Source organism: Ammospiza caudacuta, chromosome 31, assembly GCF_027887145.1.
Source record: "Ammospiza caudacuta isolate bAmmCau1 chromosome 31, bAmmCau1.pri, whole genome shotgun sequence".
Taxonomy (NCBI): domain Eukaryota; kingdom Metazoa; phylum Chordata; class Aves; order Passeriformes; family Passerellidae; genus Ammospiza; species Ammospiza caudacuta.
Window position 1 is genome coordinate 2152719 of NC_080623.1, and position 19005 is coordinate 2171723.

At 61.9% G+C, this 19005-nt stretch overlaps 1 protein-coding gene across 1 annotated transcript in view; it reads left to right on the forward strand.

Annotated features, from left to right (window-relative positions):
• The window catches only part of POU6F1 (POU class 6 homeobox 1), a 46600-nt gene extending 29985 nt beyond the window's left edge, over positions 1-16615 (forward strand). Inside the window, 10 exon segments of the mRNA XM_058821971.1 lie at positions 1739-1833; positions 2525-2750; positions 7548-7720; positions 9705-9830; positions 10123-10365; positions 10936-11065; positions 13057-13228; positions 15346-15380; positions 15600-15618; positions 16070-16615. Coding sequence (XP_058677954.1) covers positions 1739-1833; positions 2525-2750; positions 7548-7720; positions 9705-9830; positions 10123-10365; positions 10936-11065; positions 13057-13228; positions 15346-15380; positions 15600-15618; positions 16070-16415 — 1565 coding nt within the window. The 3' untranslated portion in view covers positions 16416-16615.
• Positions 16616-19005: the final 2390 nt, after the last annotated feature.

Sequence of the window (19005 nt, forward strand, 5' to 3'; positions counted from 1 at the left end):
CCCATTTATTTTAATTAACTCCAATAAAGCTTATCTCTAACTGAAATCTTAGCTCCTCTAAAATCTCTAAATTCCTTAAAGTTTATGCCTCACTCGGGTCTCCCATTCCCGAGATCATTCCCGGCCGTTCCCCGGCTCTCTCCCTCCCGGGATCATTCCCGGTGGCCCCCGTGTCTTTCCCATCCCGGGGTCGTTCCCGGCAGTTCCCTGGGTCTCCCCTGGATCGTTCCCCGGGTCTCTCTGTCCCGGGATTATTCCCGGTGCCCCCCGGCTCTCTCCTTCCCGCGATCGTTCCCGGTTCCCTCTGGGTCTCTCGTTCCCGGCATCGTTCCGTGCGGTTCCCGGGGTCTCCCATTCCCGGGATCGTCGCCAGGTCCCCCTGGGTCTCTCCCTCCCGGGATCATTCCTTGTGCCTCTCGGGTCTCCCGTTCCCCCCGGGATCGTTCCCGGCGTTTCCCCCGAGTCTCTCCTTCCCCCCGGGATCGTTTCCCCCGGGTCTCTTCTTTCCGGGATCGTCCCCGGTTCCCCCGGGTCTCTCGTTCCTGGGATCGTTCCCGGTGCCCCCCTTGTCTCCCATTCCCGGGATCGTTCTTAACAGTTCCCCGGTTCTCTCCATCCCGGGATCGTTCCCGGTGCTCCCCGGGTCTCCCCGGCATCATTCCCGGCGGTTCCCTGGGTCTCTCCCATTCCGGGATCGTTCCCCGCAGTTCCCTGGGTCTTTCCTTCCCTGGATCGTTCCCCCCGGCTCTCTCTCGCTCCCGGATCGTTCCCCACGGTTCCCCCAGATCTCTCCCTCCTGGGATCGTTCCCGGTGCTCCCCTGGTCTCCCATTCCCGGGATCGTTCCCGGCAATTCCCCGGGTCTCCCCTGGATCGTTCCCCCCGGGTCTCTCCTTTCCGGGATCATTCCCGATGTCTCCCGGGTCTCCCATTCCCGGGATCGTTCCCAGCAGTTCCCTGGGTCTCTCCTTCCCTGGATCATTCCCTGTGCCCCCCATTGTTTCTCCTTCCCGGGATCGTTCCCTCCCGGATCTCTCCCTCCCAGGATCGTTCCCGGTTCCCTCTGGGTCTCTCGTTCCCGGCATCGTTCCATGCGGTTCCCCAGGGTTTCCCACTCCCGGGATCATTCCCGGTGCCTCTCGGGTCTCTCCCTCCTGGGATCGTTCCCGGTTCCCCCTGGGTGTTTCCCTCCCGGGATCGTTCCCGGTGCTCCCCGGCTCTCCCATTCCCGGGATCGTTCCCGGGTCCCTCCCTGGAGCCAAGGCTGTGTCTGGTTTGTGTCACCTGGGCTGCTCCGCGGTCCTGCTGCGGGTCCTCCCCCCGCCAGCTCCCGTTTTGGGGAGATCCCGCTTTATTCCTCACTGCTTGCTGGCCAGCGCCCCAAATCCGGCAGGACACACCCCTGTCCCCTGTCCGTGTCCCCTGTCACCTGCCCCCCGTCACCTGTCCCTGTCTCCTGTCCCCTGTCACCTGTCCCTGTCACCTGCCCCCCGTCACCTGTCCCTGTCTCCTGTCCCCTGTCACCTGTCCCCTGTCCCCTGTCCCATCCTCTCTCCTGCCGAGGAAGGATGCCACCCCCGGGTGTTGGTGGCTGTCACCGCCCTGGTCACACCGGGGCTGGTCCGGATCCCTGCCCCTCCTGCGTCCCCTCCCCGGGCTCTGAGCGCATCTGAGCACACCTGGGGGAGGCCGTGCAGAGTTTGGGTGTCTCCCCCTGACCCCCACCCGTTCTCCCCCAGGTAAAGCCAAAGCAGCGTCGCCCGCCCCGGTGGCCTCGAGCCCCGCCCCGAGCCAGCCCGGCGTGACACACCTGGCCGTGCAGGCCACGCCACAGGTAACTGTCCCCCGGGGCTGGGGGGCATGGGGGACCCCGGGGGAGGTGGCCGCAGGCAGGGGGTGGCCAGGTAAGGGGGATCCCTTTTGTCCCCCCACGCAGAACTGGGGAAGAAGGGAAGCTCCGGGTGCCCCTTGTGTCCCTATGGAGAAGGGGTTCAGGGGTAGGGAGGACCCCGAGGTGAAGGGGATCCCCTCTCTGCCCCCCATCCCCACACAGCGGGGTCAGCAGTAGTGGGGGGACCCCTTAATCCCCTCCAGAGAGGCTCCACAGCCCCCCAGTGCCCCCCAGTTCACAGAGCTCCCCACGGAGAGGGGTTCCCAGTTCAGGGGGGCTCCCCCTTTGCTTCCCCCGCCCCACAGATTCACCAGGGAGCCCCCCAGTTACCCGAGGGATTCCCAGTACAGGGGGGCTCCCCCTTTGCCCCCCCCCAGAGGATTCCCCGGGGATTTCCCCTTTGCCCCCCCCCCAGAGGGATTCCCTGGGGGTTCCCCCTTTTCCCCCTCCCCCGAGGGATTCCCTGGGGGTTCCCCCTTTTCCCCCTCCCCCGAGGGATTCCCTGGGGGTTCCCCCTTTTCCCCCTCCCCCGAGGGGTGTCCCAGGCGGGGCGGGGGGGCCCCGCGGGGGTTTCCCTGATGCTGAGCAGGGCGTTGATTTGTGTTTCTCTTTCAAATCTCATTTATCTCCGCAGGTGTTGGCTCAGGAAAGCTTAGCCACAGGTGTGACAGGAGTAATGGTTCCGGCAGGGACAGTTACTCAACCTCTTCTTATCCCCATCAGTATTGCAGGTCAGGTGACAGGCCAGCAGGCGCTGGCCCTGGTGACAATTCCCACAGCAACGCTCGCCGCGCTCCCGGGACTGACGCCGGCGGCACCTGCGGGGGCGATTTTCAAACCGCCCGTAGCCAATCTCACAGGTAACCCCGCCCGGAGCGGCCGGACCGCGGCAGCGGCACCGGGATCTGACAGAGAACGGGAAGAGTTGGGGCTCCAGGTGCTACCGGGATCTGAGAGGAGAACGGGAAGAGTTGGGGCTCCAGGTGCTACCGGGATCTGACAGAGAACGGGAAGAGTTGGGGCTCCAGGTGCTACCGGGATCTGAGAGGAGAACGGGAAGAGTTGGGGCTCCAGGTGCTACCGGGATCTGACAGAGAACGGGAAGAGTTGGGGCTCCAGGTGTGGCTGCCGGAGCCCAATGGGCTTGGGAGATTTGAGTATTGAGCTGTAGATTTGGGGCTCCAGGTGTGAAACCTGGTGTAGATTTGGGGCTCCAGGTGTAGCTGCAGGAGCCAAATGGGCTTGGACTTGGGGGATTTGAGTATCAAGGTGCAGCTTTGGGGCTCCAGGTGAGGCACCTGGTGTAGATCTCCACATGCGACACCTGGTGTAGATTTGGGGCTCTAGGTGTGGCTCCAGGAGGGCTCTGAAATGGGCTTGAGTTTGGGGGATTTGGGTATCAAATAAGGAGTAGTTTTGAGGCTCCAGGTGTGGCATCTGGTGTAGATTTCCAGGTGTGGCACCTGTTGGAGATTTAGGACTCTACATGTGGCACCTGATGGAGATTTGGGGCTCCAGGTGTGGCTGCAGAAGCCAATGGGCTTGGGAAATTTGAGTATGGAAGGCGTAGCTTTGAGGGTCCACCTGTGGCACCTGGTGTAGATTTGGGGTTGCAGGTGTGGCCTCTGGAGTATATTTCCACATGTGGTCCCTGGTGTACATTTGAGGCTCCACCTGTGGCACTTGGTGGAGATTTGGGGCCCCAGGTGTGGCTGCAGGAGGGCTCTGAAATGGGCTTGAATTTGGGGGATTTGAGTATAAAAGGTGAAGATTTGGGGCTCCAGAAGTGACACCTGGTGTATCTTTGAGGCTCCACCTGCGGCACGTGCTGTAGATTTGGGGCATCAGGTCTGGAAGCAACAGGTCCTTACAACAGGTGAGGTCCAGGTAGATTTGGGGCTGCAGGTGTGGCTGGAGAAGCCCAATGGGCTTGGACTTGGTGGATTTGAGTATCAAGGTGTAGCTTTGAGGCTCCACTTGTTGTAGATTTGGGCCTCCAGGTGTAGCACCTCGTGTAGATTTGAAGCTCCAGGTATGGCTACAGGAGGGCTCTGAAATGGGCTTGGATTTGAGTATAAAAGGTGCAGCTTTCAGGCTCCAGGTGTGGCCCCTGGTTTAGATTTGGGGCTCCAGATGTGGCACCTCGTTTAGATTTGGGGCTCCATGTGTGGCACCTGGTGTAGATTTCAGGCTCCAGGAGCTGAATGGGTTTGGACTTGGGGGATTTGAGTACCAAAGATGTAGCTTTGAGGCTCCAGGTGTGGCACCTGGTGCAGACTTGGGGCTCCAGAAGTGACACCTGGTGTAGCTTTAAGACTCCAGGTGTGGCACCTGATGGAGATTTGGGGCTGGCTCCAGGGGTGGCACCTGGTGTATATTTTGGGGCTCCACCTGTGGCACCTGGTGTAGCTTTGGGGTTCCAGGTGTGACACCTGGTATAGATTTGGGGCTCCAGGTGTGGCACGTGCTTACAACAGATGAGGTCCAGGTAGTTTTGGGGCTCCAGGTGTGGCTGTGGTAGCTGAATGGGCTTGGACTTGGGGATTTGAGTATCGAAGGTGCAGCTTTGAGGCTCCACCTGTGGCACCTGGTGTAGCTTTGAGGCTCCAGATGTGGCACCTGGTGCAGATTTGGGGCTCCAGGTGTGGTACCTGGTTTAGGGCTCCAGGTATGACACCTAATGTAGATTTGGGGCTCCAGGTGTGGTTGCAGGAGGTGCAAATCTCACCAGGTTTGAGGCTCCTGGTGTAGATTTGGGGTTTCACCTGTGGCACAAGCTTTTGCAACAGTAGAAGTCCAGGTAGATTTGGGGCTCCGGGTGTGGCTGCAGGAGCCCAATGGGCTTGGGGGATTTGAGTATGGAAGCTGTAGCTTTCAGGCTCCAGGTGTAGCACCTGGTTTAGATTTGGTGCTCCAGGTGTGGCATGTGATGCAGATTTAGGGCTCCAGATGTGGCTCCTGGTGTAGCTTTGAGGCTCCAGATGTGGCACCTGGTGTAGATTTTCAGATGTAGCACCTGGTGTAGATTTGGGGCTCCAGGTGCTGCTGCAGCTTCAGGAACCCAATGGGCGTGGGGGATTTGAGTATCAAGGTGTAGCTTTGAGGCTCCAGATGTGGCGCCTTGTAGATTTGGGGTTCCATATGAGGTACCTGGTGCAGATCTGGGGCTCCAGGTGTGGCGTCTAGTGTAGATATGGGGCTCTGGAAGTGACACCTGGTGTAGATTTGAGGCTCCATGTGTGGCCCCTGGACTAAATTTCCAGATGTGGCCCCTAATCTAGATTTGAGGCTCCAGGTGTCACACCTGGTGTAGATTTGGGGCTCCAGGTGTGGCTGCAGCAGGGCTTTGAAATTTGGGGGATTTGAGTATCAAGGTGTAGCTTTGAGGCTCCACCTGTGGCACCAGGTGTAGATTTAGGGCTCTAGAAGTGACACCTTGTGTAGATTTGGGGCTCCAGCTGTGGCACCTCGTTTAGATTTGGGGTTCCACATGTGGCACCTGGTGCAGATTTGGGGCTCCAGATGCAGCTGCAGTTTCAGGAGCCCAATGGGCTTGGACTTGAGGGATTTGAGTATCGAAGGTGTAGCTTTGAGGCTCCAGATGTGACACCTGTTGGGGATTTAGGACTCCGCCTGTGGCACCTGCTGTAGATTTGGTGCTCCAGGTGTGGCACCTGGTGTAGATTTCCAGATGTGATGCCTGGTGTAGATTTGGGGCTCCAGATGCAGCTTCAGGAGCCCAATGGGCTTGGACTTGCGGGATTTGAGTACCGAAGGTGTAGCTCTGAGGCTGCAGGTGTGGCACCTGCTGTAGATTTGGGGTTCCACATGTGGCACCTGGTGCAGATTTGGGGCTCCAGGTGTGGTACCTGGTTTAGGGCTCCAGGTATGACACGTGCTTGCAACAGGTGAGATCCAAGTAGATTTGGGGCTCCAGGTGTGACACCTGCTGTAGATTTGGGGCTCCAGGTGTGGAACCTGGTGTAGATTTGGGGCTCCAGGTGTGGAACCTGCTGTAGATTTGGGGCTCCAGGTGTGGAACCTGGTGTAGATTTGGGGCTCCAGGTGTGGAACCTAGTGTAGATTTGGGGCTCCAGGTGTGACACCGGCTGTAGATTTGAGACTCCAGGTGTGACACCTGCTGTAGATTTGGGGCTCCAGGTGTGACACCTGCTGTAGATTTGGGGCTCCAGGTGTGCCTGCAGCTTCAGGAGCCCAGCGGGCTTGGATTTGGGAGATTTCAGTATCAAGGTGTAGCTTTCCGACTCCAGGTGTAGCACCTGCTGTAATTTTGGAGCTCCAGGTGTGGCTGCAGGAGTCCAATAGGCTTGGGCTTGGGGGATTTGAGTATCGAAGTGTAGGTTTGAGGCTCCACCTGTGGCACCTGCTGTAGATTTGGGGTTTCAGGTGTGGCTGCAGGAGCTGAATGGGCTTGGACTTGGGGATTTGAAAACCGAAGGTGTAGCTCTTTGAGACTCCAGCTGTGGCTCCAGGTGCAGATTTGGGGCTCCAGGTGCAGCTCCAGATGCAGATTTAGGGCTCCGGGTGCAGATTTGGGGCTCCAGGTGTGGCTCCAGGTGCAGATTTTTGGCTCCAGGTGCAGATTTTGGTTCCAGGTGCAGACTTGGAGCTGCAGGTGCAGATTTGGGGTTCCAGGTGTAGTTCCAGGTGCAGATTTGTGGCTCCAGGTGCAGATTTGAGGCTCCAGGTGGGGCTCCAGGTGCAGATATGGGGCTCCAGGTGTTGTTCCAGGTGCAGATTTGAGGCTCCAGGTGCAGATTTGGGGCTCGAGGTGCAGATTTGGGGCACCAGGTGCAGATATGGGGCTCCAGGTGCAGTTCCAGGTGCATATTTGAGGCTCCAGGTGCAGATTTTTGGCTCCAGGTACCAATTTGGGGCTCCAGGTGCAGATTTGGGACTCCAGGTGCAGCTCCAGGTGCAGGTTTGGGGCTCCAGGTGTAGCACCAGGTGCAGATTTGGGATTCCAGGTGTAGTTCCAGGTACCGATTTGGGGCTCCATGTGCAGATTTGGGGCTCCAGGTGGGGCTCCAGGTGTAGTTCCAGATGCAGATTTGGGCTCCAGGTGCAGATTTGGGCTCGAGAATGTGAATCCCACAGGGAGTGGCAATGAGCATCTGGATGATTTGGGGCTCCAGGTGTGGCGCTAGGTGCAGATTTGAAGCTCGAGGTGCGGATTTGGGGTTCCAGGGGCAGATTTGGGGCTCCAGGTGCAGATTTTTGGCTCCAGGTGCAGATTTGGTGCTCCAGGTGTGGCACCAGGTGCAGATTTTTGGCTCCAGGTGCAGATTTGGGATTCCAGGGGCAGATTTGAGGCTTCAGGTGAGGCTCCAGGTGCAGATTTGGGGTTTCAGGTGCACATTTGGGACTCCAGGTCCAGGTTTGAGGTTCCAGGTGTGCCCCCCCCGCCACACCAGTGTGAACACCTCCAGGTGTGGACGGGGAGGGATCGACCCCATCTCTGGGTGGCTTTAGCGACGCTGCACCTGTGCCAGGTGTGTCGGGGCCATTTCGGGCAGCAGCCCCGGGTGCAGGTGACCCCCGCGGGAGGGAGGGGACACCCGGGGGGCTGGGCGGGGACGCGGGCGCGTTGTGGCGGTGCCGGTGCCATCACTGACGGTGTCTCCGTCTCTCCGCAGCCGCCGCCGTGCTCAGCCCCGCCGTCCCGGCCGTGCCCGCGGTGCCGGCGCCGCGCCCGCCCCCGGGGCAGCCCCCGCTGCTGCCCCAGCCCCCCCCGGCGCCCACCCCCCCAAAGGAGCCCCCGGTGGCCGTGCAGCCCCAGATCGCCGGACTGGCCTTTAACCCCGGCATTGTAAGGAGCGAGCCCGGCCCGGGCCGGGAATGGCGGGGCCGGGGCCGTGCCTCAGTTTCCCCGGGCAGGATCCCAGTCCCGGGGCCCAGAACGAGATCCCTGCCTCAGTTTCCCTAGCGAGGAATCCAGCCCCCGTGTCCCAGTATAGGATCCCAGCCTCAGTTTCCCCAGGCAGGATCCCACTCTGTTTCCACACGGCAGATTGTGACCTCAGTGTCCCTGGAGAGGATCCCTGCCTCAGTTTCCCTGTGCAGGAACCCTGCCTCAGTTTCCCCAAGCAGGATTCTGGTCTCAGTTTCCCCAGAACATGATCCCTGCCTCAGTTTCGCCAGGCAGGATCCCAGCCCCGGGCCCAGAACGAGATCCCAGCCTCAGTTTCCCCAGAACAGGATCCCTGTCTCAGTTTCCCAGGTGGGATCCCTGCCTCAGTTTCCCCAGTGCAGGATTCCATCCCCGGGCCCAGAACAGGATCCCTGCCTCAGTTTCCCCAGGCAATGTGCACAATCCCAGCCTGGTTTTACAGGCAAGATCCCAGCCTCAGTTTCCCCAGACAGGATTCCAGCCCCGGGGCCCAGAACAAAATTCCTGCCTCAGTTTCCCCAGAACATGATCCCAGCCTCAGTTTCCCCGGGCAGGATCCCAGCCCCAGGCCCAGAACGAGATCCCAGCCTCAGTTTCCCCAGAACAGGATCCCTGCCTCAGTTTCCCCAGGCAGGATTCCACCCCCTGTGTCCCAGAACAGGATCTCTGCCTCAGTTTCCCAGGCAATGTTCAGTTTCCCTGTGCACAATCCCAGCCTGGTTTTACAGGCAAGATCCCTGCCTCAGTTTCCCCGGGCAGGATTCCAGCCCTGGGGCCCAGAACAAAATTCCTGCCTCAGTTTCCCCAGAACATGATCCCAGCCTCAGTTTCCCTGGGCAGGATCCCAGCCCCAGGCCCAGAACGAGATCCCTGCCTCAGTTTCCCCAGAACAGGATCCCTGCCTCAGTTTCCCCAAGCAGGATTCTGGTCTCAGTTTCCCCAGAACGAGATCCCTGCCTCAGTTTCCCCAGGCAGGATTCCAGCCCTGGGGCCCAGAACGAAATTTTTGCCTCAGTTTCCCCAAGCAGGATTCTGGTCTCAGTTTCCCCAGAACACGATCCCTGCCTCAGTTTCCCCAGGCAGGATTCCAGCCCCCATTTCCAAGAACAAGATCCCAGCCTCAGTTTCCCTGTGCAGGATCCCTGCCTCAGTGTCCCTGGAGAGAATCCCTGCCTCAGTTTCCCCACGATAAGATCCCAGGTGGGATCCCATCCTCAGTTTCCCCAAGCAGGATCCCTGCCTCAGTTTCCTCAGAACACAATCCCAGCCTCAGTTTCCCCAGGCAGGATCCCAGCCCCGAGGCCCAGAATGGGATCCCTGCCTCAGTTTCCCCAGAACAGGATCCCTGCCTCAGTTTCCCAGGTGGGATCCCAGCCTCAGTTTCCCCAGTGCGGGATTCCAGTCCCCCTGTCCCAGAAGGAGATCTCAGCCTCAGTTTCCCCAAGCAGGATTCCAGCCTGATTTTACGTGCAAGATCCCTGCCTCAGTTTCCCTGAACTCAATCCCTGCCTCAGTTTCCCCAATGCAGGATTCTGGACTCAGTTTCCCTGGGCAGGATCCCTGCCTCAGTTTCCCCGAACTCAATCCCAGCCTCAGTTTCTCTGAATTCAATCCCTGCCTCAGTTTCCCCAGTGCAGGATTCCAGCTTCAGTTTCCCCAGAACACAACCCCTGCCTCAGTTTGCCTGAACTCAATCCCAGCCTCAGTTTCCCCACCCCAAGAAGCTGCAGCTCTGCTTTGGGCCGCTCCCAGCAGATGGATTTATGGATTTATGGATTTAGGGATTTATGGATTTATGGATTTAGGAACCCCCAGGGACTCCAGCGGCCACTGGGAGGGCGGTACATCCCCCGGGGGTCCCGGTGCCCCCCGGCCCCGCTCTGACCCCGTTTCCATCCCGCAGCTCACGGCGGCTCTGGGGGCGCAGCCGCAGATCCTGGGGTCCCTCAGCGCCCCCCCCGTGATCGCCACCCCCCTGCCCAGCGTGCAGGGGATCCCGGGGCAGCTGCTGAGCACCGCCCAGGGCCAGGTACGCGGGGTCACCTGTCCGTGCCCCCCCCGGGGCGGTGACACCTGGGGCGGGGGTCCCGGCTGCTCCTGGGGCCGTGTCCCCCCTCGGGGCCGGTTTTTGGGGTCCCCCATCACTGTGTCCCCCCCCATGTGATCGGGACCCTACCATGGGCCGTGGCCCCCCCCTCGGAGCGGTGTTTCGGGGTCCCCCATCACTGTGTCCCCCCGCAGGTGATCGGGACCCTGCCGTGGCCCCCGTACCCCCCTCGGGGTGGGTGTTTGGGGTCCCCCATTTCTGTGTCCCCCCCCAGGTGATCGGGACCCTGCCGTGGGTCGTGGCCCCCCCCGGGGTGGCCGCGGCCGCCCCCGCGCCGGCCCCGCCCAGCCTGCAGGTGACAGCGGTGACCCCGCAGCTGCTGCTGAACGCGCAGGGCCAGGTGATCGCCACGCTGGGCGCCACGCTGGCCACGGGGACAGCCCTGGCCGCCGCCCCCCCCGCGCCCGCCCCCGGCAAGAAAAACGGCCCCGCTGAGCAGCCCCCCATCAAGAGCGAGGTGAGGCCGCACCCCGAGAGCCCCTGAGCCCCCCGAGACACCCTGGGACCCCCTGAGCCCCCCCCAGTCATCCCCGAGACCCCCGAGTCACCCTGAGTCACCCTGAGTTACCCCGAGACCCCCCGAGTCACTCCGAGACCCCACGAGTCATCCTGATCCCCCCAAGACACCCTGAGCCCCCCGAGCCCCTCGAGTCACCTCAAGACCTCCCCAAGTCACCCTGAGACCGTCTGAGCCCCCCAAGTCACCTTGACCCTCCCCCGAGACCCCCCAAGTCACCCCAAGCCCCCCGAGTCAGGGTCAGCCCCCAGGTTACCCCGCAAGTCACTCCTGGGTTCCCCCCCCCAGGCCCCCAGGTCATCCCTGGGTCCCTCCAAGTCCCCCCATGTCACCCCCGTGTCCCCCCACGTCCAGCTTCCCCACTGGTCTCCCCCAGGTCCCCCCATGTCACCCTCGGTCCCCCCAGGTAACCTCCGGTCCCCTCAGGTGATCCTCAGTCCCCTCCATGTCACCCCAGGTCCCCCCCATGTCACCCCTGGGTCACCCCCATTCACCCCTGGGTCCCCCCAGGTCCAGCCCATCCAGCCGGCCCCCGCGGGGGTGGGGCCGAGCCCCCCGGCCGTGCCCAAGGTGTCGGTGCCGCCATCGCCGGGGCCCGGCCCGGGCTCCGAGACCCCGACCGTGAGCCAGCTGGTGGCCAGTGAGTGGTGGGGGCGCTGGGGGGACTGGGGGAACTGGGGGGACTGGGGGGACTGGGTGGAACTGGGGGCACTGGTGGCCAGTGAGTGGTGGGGGCGCTGGGGGGGACTGGGGGAACTGGGGGGACTGGTAGAACTAGGGGCACTGGGAGAACTAGGAGTGCTGGGGGTACTGGGAGCACTGGGAGTGCTGGGGGCACTGGGAGCACTGGTGGCCAGTGAGTGCTGGAGGCACTGGGGGGGCACTGGGAGCACTGGGAGCAATGGGAGCCCTGGGGGCACTGGAGGCACTGGGGGCACTGGAGGGACTGGGGGCACTGGGGGCACTGGAGGGACTGGGGGCACTGGAGGGACTGGGGGCACTGGGGGCACTGGAGGGACTGGGGGCACTGGGGGCACTGGAGGCACTGGGGGCACTGGAGGGACTGGTGGCCGCTGGGGAGCACTGGGAGAAATGGGAGCACTGGGGGGACTGGGGGCCGCTGGGGAGCACTGGGGGCCGCTGGGGAGCACTGGGAGCACTGGGGGCACTGGGAGCACTGGTGGCCAGTGAGTGCTGGGGGCACTGGGAGCAGTGGGAGAACTGGGAGCACTGGGAGCGCCGCGGGGACTGGGGACACTGGGGGGACTGAGGGCACTGGGAGAATTGGGAGTACTGGGAGCACTGGGGGCACTGGGAGAATTGGGGGCACTGGGAGCACTGGAGGGACTGGGAGGGGGGTGGCAGGGGCTGGCACAGCTGGCACGGGGGGGTGGGCTCAGGGGGGACAGTGGGAAGGGGCATGGCAAGAACTGGGATTGCGTGGGGAGAGGGATTAATGGGATCTGAGGTCCCCTGGTAATAGTGGGGTCTGGAAAGTGTTGGGAAGATCAGAGTGTGGGATCCCTGGGAAGAGATAAGATGGACTGTGGGAAAAAGGGATAATGGGGTGTGGGGTCCCTGGGAGGAAGATAATGGGGTCTGGGGTCCCCTGGCGATAGTGGGGTCTGGACAGTTTTGGGAAGAGAGAGATCAGAGTGTGGGATCCCTGGGAAGAGAATAACGAAGTGTGGGAGGAGATAAGAAGAACTGGGGGAGGAGATAAGTGGGACTGTGGGAAAAAGGGATAATGGGGTCTGGGATTCCTGAGCAGAGAAATAAGGGGAACTGGGAAGAGGGATAACAGGGACTGGGATCCCCTGGTAATTACAGGGACTTCCCCTGGAAAGGGTTGGGAAGAGAGATGTCAGTCTGGGATCCCTGGGAGGAGAATAACAAAGTGTGGGATCCCTGGGCACAGATAAGAGGGACTGTGAGAAAAAGCGATAATGGGGTCTGGGGTCCCTGGGAAGAGGGGTTATGGGGTCTGAAGTCCCTGGGGAAAGGGGTAATGAGGGTCTGGGGTCACTGGGCAGAGGAATAAGGGGAACTGGGAGGAGAGATAACAGGGCCTGGGGTCTTTGGGATTACCAGAGTCAGGGAACCACCGGGAGGAGGAAGCGCTGGGTCTGGGGTCCAGGGGAAAAGGGATAACAGGGACTGAGGTCCCTGGGCACTGCAGGCTCTGCGATCTGGGCACAGCAGGTCTGGGGTTCCTGGGCACAGGGGTTCTGGGGTCTGGGGCACAGCAGGTTCTGGGGTCCCTGGGCAGGTTCCCCTGGGCACAGCAGGCTCTGGGTCCCTGGGCACAGCAGGTCTGGGCTCTGGACACAGCCGGTTCTGGAGTCTGGGGCACTGCAGGCTCTGGGTTCCTGGGCACTGCAGGCTCTGGGTTCCAGGGCACTGCAGGCTCTGGGGTCCCCTGGGCAGGTTCCCCTGGGCACAGCGGGCTCTGGGTTCCTGGGCACAGCAGATTCTGGTGTCCCCTGGGCACAGTGGGCTCTGGGATCTGGAGGCCCTGCAGGCTCTGGGGTCCCTGGGCACTGCAGGTTTGGGGTCCCTGGGCAGGTTCCCCTGGGCACAGCAGGCTTTGGGGTCCCCGGCCTCAGGCTCACCCCCCCCCGTGCCCCCCAGAGCCCCCTGCCCCGCCCAGCGCGGAGGAGGACGGGATCAACCTGGAGGAAATCCGGGAATTCGCCAAGAACTTCAAACTGCGGCGCCTCTCGCTGGGGCTGACCCAGACCCAGGTGGGGCAGGCGCTGACGGCCACCGAGGGCCCCGCCTACAGCCAGTCTGCCATCTGCAGGTATTGTCACCTGAGGGGACAGGTAATGGCACCTGGGGGACAGGGACAGGGCCAGGGCCAGGGACAGGGACAGGGACAGGGACAGGGACAGGGCCATCTGCTGGTATTGGCACCTGGGGGACAGGTAATGGCACCTGGGGGGACAGGTAATGGCACCTAGGGACAGGGACAGGGCCATCTGCAGGTATTGTCACCTGAGGGGACAGGTAATGGCACCTGGGGGGACAGGTAATGGCACCTGGGGGACAGGGACCGGGCCAGGGACAGGGCCATCTGCAGGTATTGTCACCTGAGGGGACAGGTAATGGCACCTGGGGGACAGGGACAAGTAATGGTACCTGGGGGGACAAGGGCAGGTATTGTCACCTGGGGACACGGACAAGGGCAGGGACAGGGACAGGTAATGGCACCTGGGGCGACAGGGACAGGGACAGGTAATGTCACCTGAGGGGATGGGGACAGGGACAGGGCCATCTGCAGGTAATGGCACCTGAGGGACAGGTAATGGCACCTGGGGGACAGGGACAGGTATTGTTACCTGAGGGGACAGGTAATGGCACCTGGGGACAGGTAATGGCACCTGGGGGACAGGGACAGAGACAAGTAATGGCACCTAGGGACAGGGACAGGTAATGTCACCTGAGAGGCCATCTGCAGGCATTGGCACCTGGGGACAGGTAATGGCACCTGGGGGAACAGGGACAGGGACAGGGCCATCTGCAGGTATTGTCACTTGGGGGACAGGGACAGGTAATGGCACCTGGGGGACAGGGTCAGGTATTGTCACCTGAGGGGACAGGTAATGGCACCTGAGGGGACAGGGACAGGGACAGGTAATGTCACCTGAGTGGATGGGGACAGAGACAGGGACAGGGCCATCTGCAGGTAATGGCACCTGTGGGACAGGGACAGGTAATGGGGGGTCATCTGCAGGTAATGGTACCTGAGGGGATGGGAACGGGGACAGGGACAGGGACATTTGCAGATAATGTCACCTGGGAGACAGGTAATGGCACCTGGGGGGACATCTGCAGGTAATGGCACCTGGGGGGACAGGGCTAGGACAGGGCCAGCTGCAGGTGAGGGGACAGGACAGTGACAGGGCCAGGCCCAGGGACAGGAGGAGGAAAGGGGAAAAGATGGAAAATTGGGGAAGGGAGAGGTGGAGAAAGGGAGGAAAACGGGAGGAAATTGGAGAGAAGAAGGAAAAGTCTGGGAAAGGAGGAAAAGCTGAGAATGGGGAAAGTGGTGAAAAGGAAAATTGGGAAAGGGAGGAGAGGGGGAGGGAGGGGAACTGGAGAAAAAGGAAAATGGGCAAGGGAGGAAAATGGGACAGAGGAGGAAAGTGAGATAAAAGGAGCGAAATGGACAAAGGAAGAAAGTGAAAAAAGGAAGGAAATGGGCAAAGGAAAAAACTGAGAGAAAAGGAAGGGAATGGGCCAAGGAGGAAGGTGAGGAAGGGAAGGAATGGGCCAAGGAGGAAGGTGAGAAAAGGAGGGAATGGGCCAAGGAGGGTGCTGGGCGTTGCTCCCCCCTCACTGTCACCCCCAGTCCCAGCCTGCTGTCCCCTTGTCCCCATCCCTGAGGGTCTCCTGTGGCCTCCACATCCCCTCAGGTTTGACAGGGTGGAGTCAGCCCCAAGACATCCCTGCCCAGTGTCCCCTGTGTCCCCTCTGAATGTCCCTGAATGTCCCCTGAGTGTCCCATGTCCCCCCTGAGTGTCCCCTGTGTCCCCCTCTAAGTATCCCCATGTCCCCTTAGGTTCAAGAAGCTGGACATCATGCTGAGTGTCCTCTGTGTGTGCCCTGAGTGTCCCCTGTGTCCCCCCTGTGTCCCTGCAGGTACGAGAAGCTGGACATCACGCCCAAGTGTCTCCTGTGTCCCCCCTGAGTGTCCCCATGTCCCTATGTCCCCCCAGGTTCGAGAAGCTGGACATCACTCTGTGTCCCCTGAGTGTCCCTTGCATGTCCCCTGAGTGTCCCCATGTCCCCATGTCCCCAGGTTCGAGAAGCTGGACATCACGCTGAATGTCCCCTGAGTGTCCCCTAAGTGTCCCCTGAGTGTCCACATGTCCTGTGTCCCCTGAGTGTCCCCTGAATGTCCCCATGTCCCCTTAGGTTCGAGAAGCTGGACATCACACTGAGTGTCCCCTGTGTGTCCCCTGAGTAGTGTGCCCTGAGTGTCCCCATGTCCCCAGGGTCGAAAAGCTGGACATCATGCTGAGTGTCCCCTCAGTGTCCCCTGTGTCCCCCCAGGTTCGAGAAGCTGGACATCACACTGAGTGAACCCTGAGTGTCCCCCCTGTGTCCCCATGTCCCCGCAGGTTTGAGAAACTGGACATCCCCCCTGTGTCCCCTGAATGTCCCCTGAGTGTCTCCATGTCCCGCCAGGTTCGAGAAGCTGGACATCACGCTAAGTGTCCCCTGAGTGAACCTTGCATGTCCCCCTGTCCCCGCAGGTTCGAGAAGCTGGACATCACTCCCCAATGCACCCCCTGAATGTCCCCATGTCCCCTTAGGTTCAAGAAGCTGGACATCACGCTGAGAGTCCCCTGAGTGTCCCCTGAGTGTCCCCTCTGTGTCCCTGCAGGTTCGAGAAGCTGGACATCGCTCTGAGTGTCCCGAATGTCCCCCCTGAATGTCCCCATGTCCCCTTAGGTTCGAGAAGCTGGACATCACGCTGAATGTCCCCTGAGTGTCCCCTCTGTGTCCCCAGGTTCGAGAAGCTGGACATCACTCTGAGTGTCCCGAGTGTCCCCCCTGAATATCCCCATGTCCCCTTAGGTTCGAGAAGCTGGACATCACGCTGAATGTCCCCTGAGTGTCCCCTCTGTGTCCCCAGGTTCGAGAAGCTGGACATCACGCCCAAGAGCGCGCAGAAGCTGAAGCCGGTGCTGGAGAAGTGGCTGCGGGAGGCGGAGCAGCGGCAGCGCGAGGGGCAGCAGCACCTGCTGGAGTTCGTGGGCGGCGAGCCGGGCAAGAAGCGCAAGCGCCGCACCTCGTTCACGCCGCAGGCGCTGGAGGCGCTCAACGCGCACTTCGAGCGCAACGCGCTGCCCACGGGCGCGGAGATCACGCGCATCGCGCAGGAGCTGCGCTACGAGCGGGAGGTGGTGCGGGTGTGGTTCTGCAACCGCCGCCAGACGCTCAAGAACACCAGCAAGCTGAACGTGTTCCATGTGCCCTGAGGGCCGCGCCCGGCCCGGCTCTGCCCCGCCGACACCGACACCGGGACCGGACCGGACCGGACCGGGTGCAGCAGCGCCCGGGGCGCCGGGCTGGGAGCGCTGGGAGCGCCCGCGGGTCCGCCCCGGCTCCTGCCACAGCACTTTGGGCACTGCTCTGTCCCTCTGCCACCTGGTTCTGTCACCGCACCTGTACCCGTGTCACCTGGTTCTGTCACCGCACCTGTCCCTGTGTCACCTGGTTCTGTCACCACATCTGTACCTCTGTCCACCATGACTGTATCTGTGTCCATCCCCGCTCTGCCCCTCAGCAAATACCAGTGCCCCGAGCTGGGAGTGCCCCCGGCTCCATCCCAGCTCCTGCCAGCAGCACTTTGGGCACTGCTCTGTCCCTCTGCCACCTGGTTCCGTCACCGCACCTGTCCCTGTGTCACCTGTTCCATCGACACACCTGTCCCTGTGTCACCTGTTCCATCACCACACCTCTACCTGTGTCACCTGTTTCTGTCACCACACCTGTCCCTGTGTCACCTGGTTCCATCACCACACCCGTGCCTGTGTCAACCATGCCTGTACCCATGTCCAGCACACCTGTAGCTGTGCCCAGGTCCTTACCTGTGTCCACCATGCCCATACCTGTGTCCACCACACCTGTACCCATGTCTACCATGCCTGTAGCTGCGTCTACCACACCTGTACCTGTGTCCAGCACACCTGTGCTTGTGTTCATCCCCACTCTGCCCCTCAGAGACTCCCACATGCCCTAAACTGGGAGCACTGGGAGCGCCCCTGTGTCCTCCCAGGCTCCTGCCAGCAGCACTTTGGGCACTGTTCCGTCCCTCTGCCACCTGGTTGTGTCACCACACCTGTCCCTCTGCCACCATGCCCATACCTGTGTCCACCATGCCTGTATCTGTGTCCACCACACCCAGACCTGTGTCCACCACACCTATACCTGTATCCAGGCCCTCACTTGTGTCCCCGAGCCCAGACCTGTGTCCAACATTCAACGTCTTCCACAAGCTCTGAACTGGGAGCACTGGGAACATCCCAGTTCCCAGTCACAGTCCCCCCTGACCACCTGCCATCAGCCCTTCGGCCACTGGTTTTGTCCCTTTGGTCACTGGTTTTGTCCCTTTGGCCACCCCTGTGTCCCTCTAGCCCTGTGCCTGTACCTGTGCCTGTACCTGTACCCACCCCCCTGTGCCCTCAGCACCCTGAACTGGGAGCACTGGGAGTCCCTCTATGTGTCCCACCAGTCACAGCCCCCTGACCTCCAGCCATCAGCACTTTGGCCACTGGATTTGTCCTTTTGGCCACAGATTTTGTCCCTTTGGCCATGGATTTGTCCCTTTGGCCACTGGATCTGTCCCTTTGGCCACAGATTTTGTCCCTTTGGCCATGGATTTGTCCCTCTGTCCCGTGCCTGTACCTGTGCCCACCTGTGCCTGTGTGTGCCCCCTGGTCCCTCCTCTCACACACGACCCCCCCTGTGACACATATGGTGACAGACCCCCCCCGAGTGTCACCCACCCACCCACAATCAGCGATTTCCATTTTCCTGGGTTTTGCCCTTTTCCCTGTGTTTCTGAGGCGATGTCACGGCTCACCGGGGGTGACCCCAAATTTATGTCACCCCCACATTGCGGGTCCCCCGCCTCGTGAGGGGCTTCTGGGGGTGATCCCCCACCTTGGGGACGTCCCGTGGGTGGATTTTGGGGACATCTCCGCCGGGTTTGGGGGGCGTGAACCCCAAAGCAGAGGCAGCGCCCCCTCCTCAGCTCCCCCTGCCCTGAGCGACTGGGGGGGACACGGGGGCGCCCGCTGGGGCCGCGGCAGACTGATGCACTTGATGTAGTGGTGTGAAATAAACAGTATTTTTCTTTTTTCTTTTCCTTTCCCCTTTTTTCAGGATTTGGGGGGCCGGGGGGGGAGGGTCCCTACCTCCTCTTCGCCCCCCGTCCGCGGCCGGGCAGCGGCGGCAGCGGGAATCGAACCCGCGGTCCCGCGGGAGGCGCCGCGCACAGCCCAGCGCCTCACAGAGCCCAGCGCCGCACGCCGCCGCGGCCACGCCCCCCAGCCAATCCCCGAGCGGTCTGCCCGGCGCGCAGCTCTCTATTGGTTATTGTTGCCGCCCGTCACGCGGCAAGGCCTATTCCCATTGGCTGAGCGGGCCGGAGGGGCGGGGCCACCCTCCCAGCGGCGGGGGTGGGGCCGCCGCCTCCATCTTGGCGGAGCGGCGCGTTCGGGGGTCCCGGCCCGGAGCGGGGGGGGCGGGCCCGGACTGGACTGGGGGGTCCCGGTCGGACTGGGGAGGGGTCCCGGTGTCGTCTAGGGGGTCCCGGCCCGGAGCGGGGGGGCGGGCCCGGCTTGGGGGGTCCCGGCGAAAATTGGGGGGTCCCGGCCCGGAGTGGGGGTCCCGTCCCGGTTTGGGGGGGTCCAGGCCCGGTTTGGGGGGTCCCGACGCAGACTGGGGGGTCCTGGCCTCGACTGGGCGGGTCCCCGTGGGTGCAGCCCCTCAGGGCAGTGCAGGACTTTGGGGTCCCCGTGTGTGAGCCCTTAGAGGGGAGTGCAGGATTTTGGGGTCCCATTG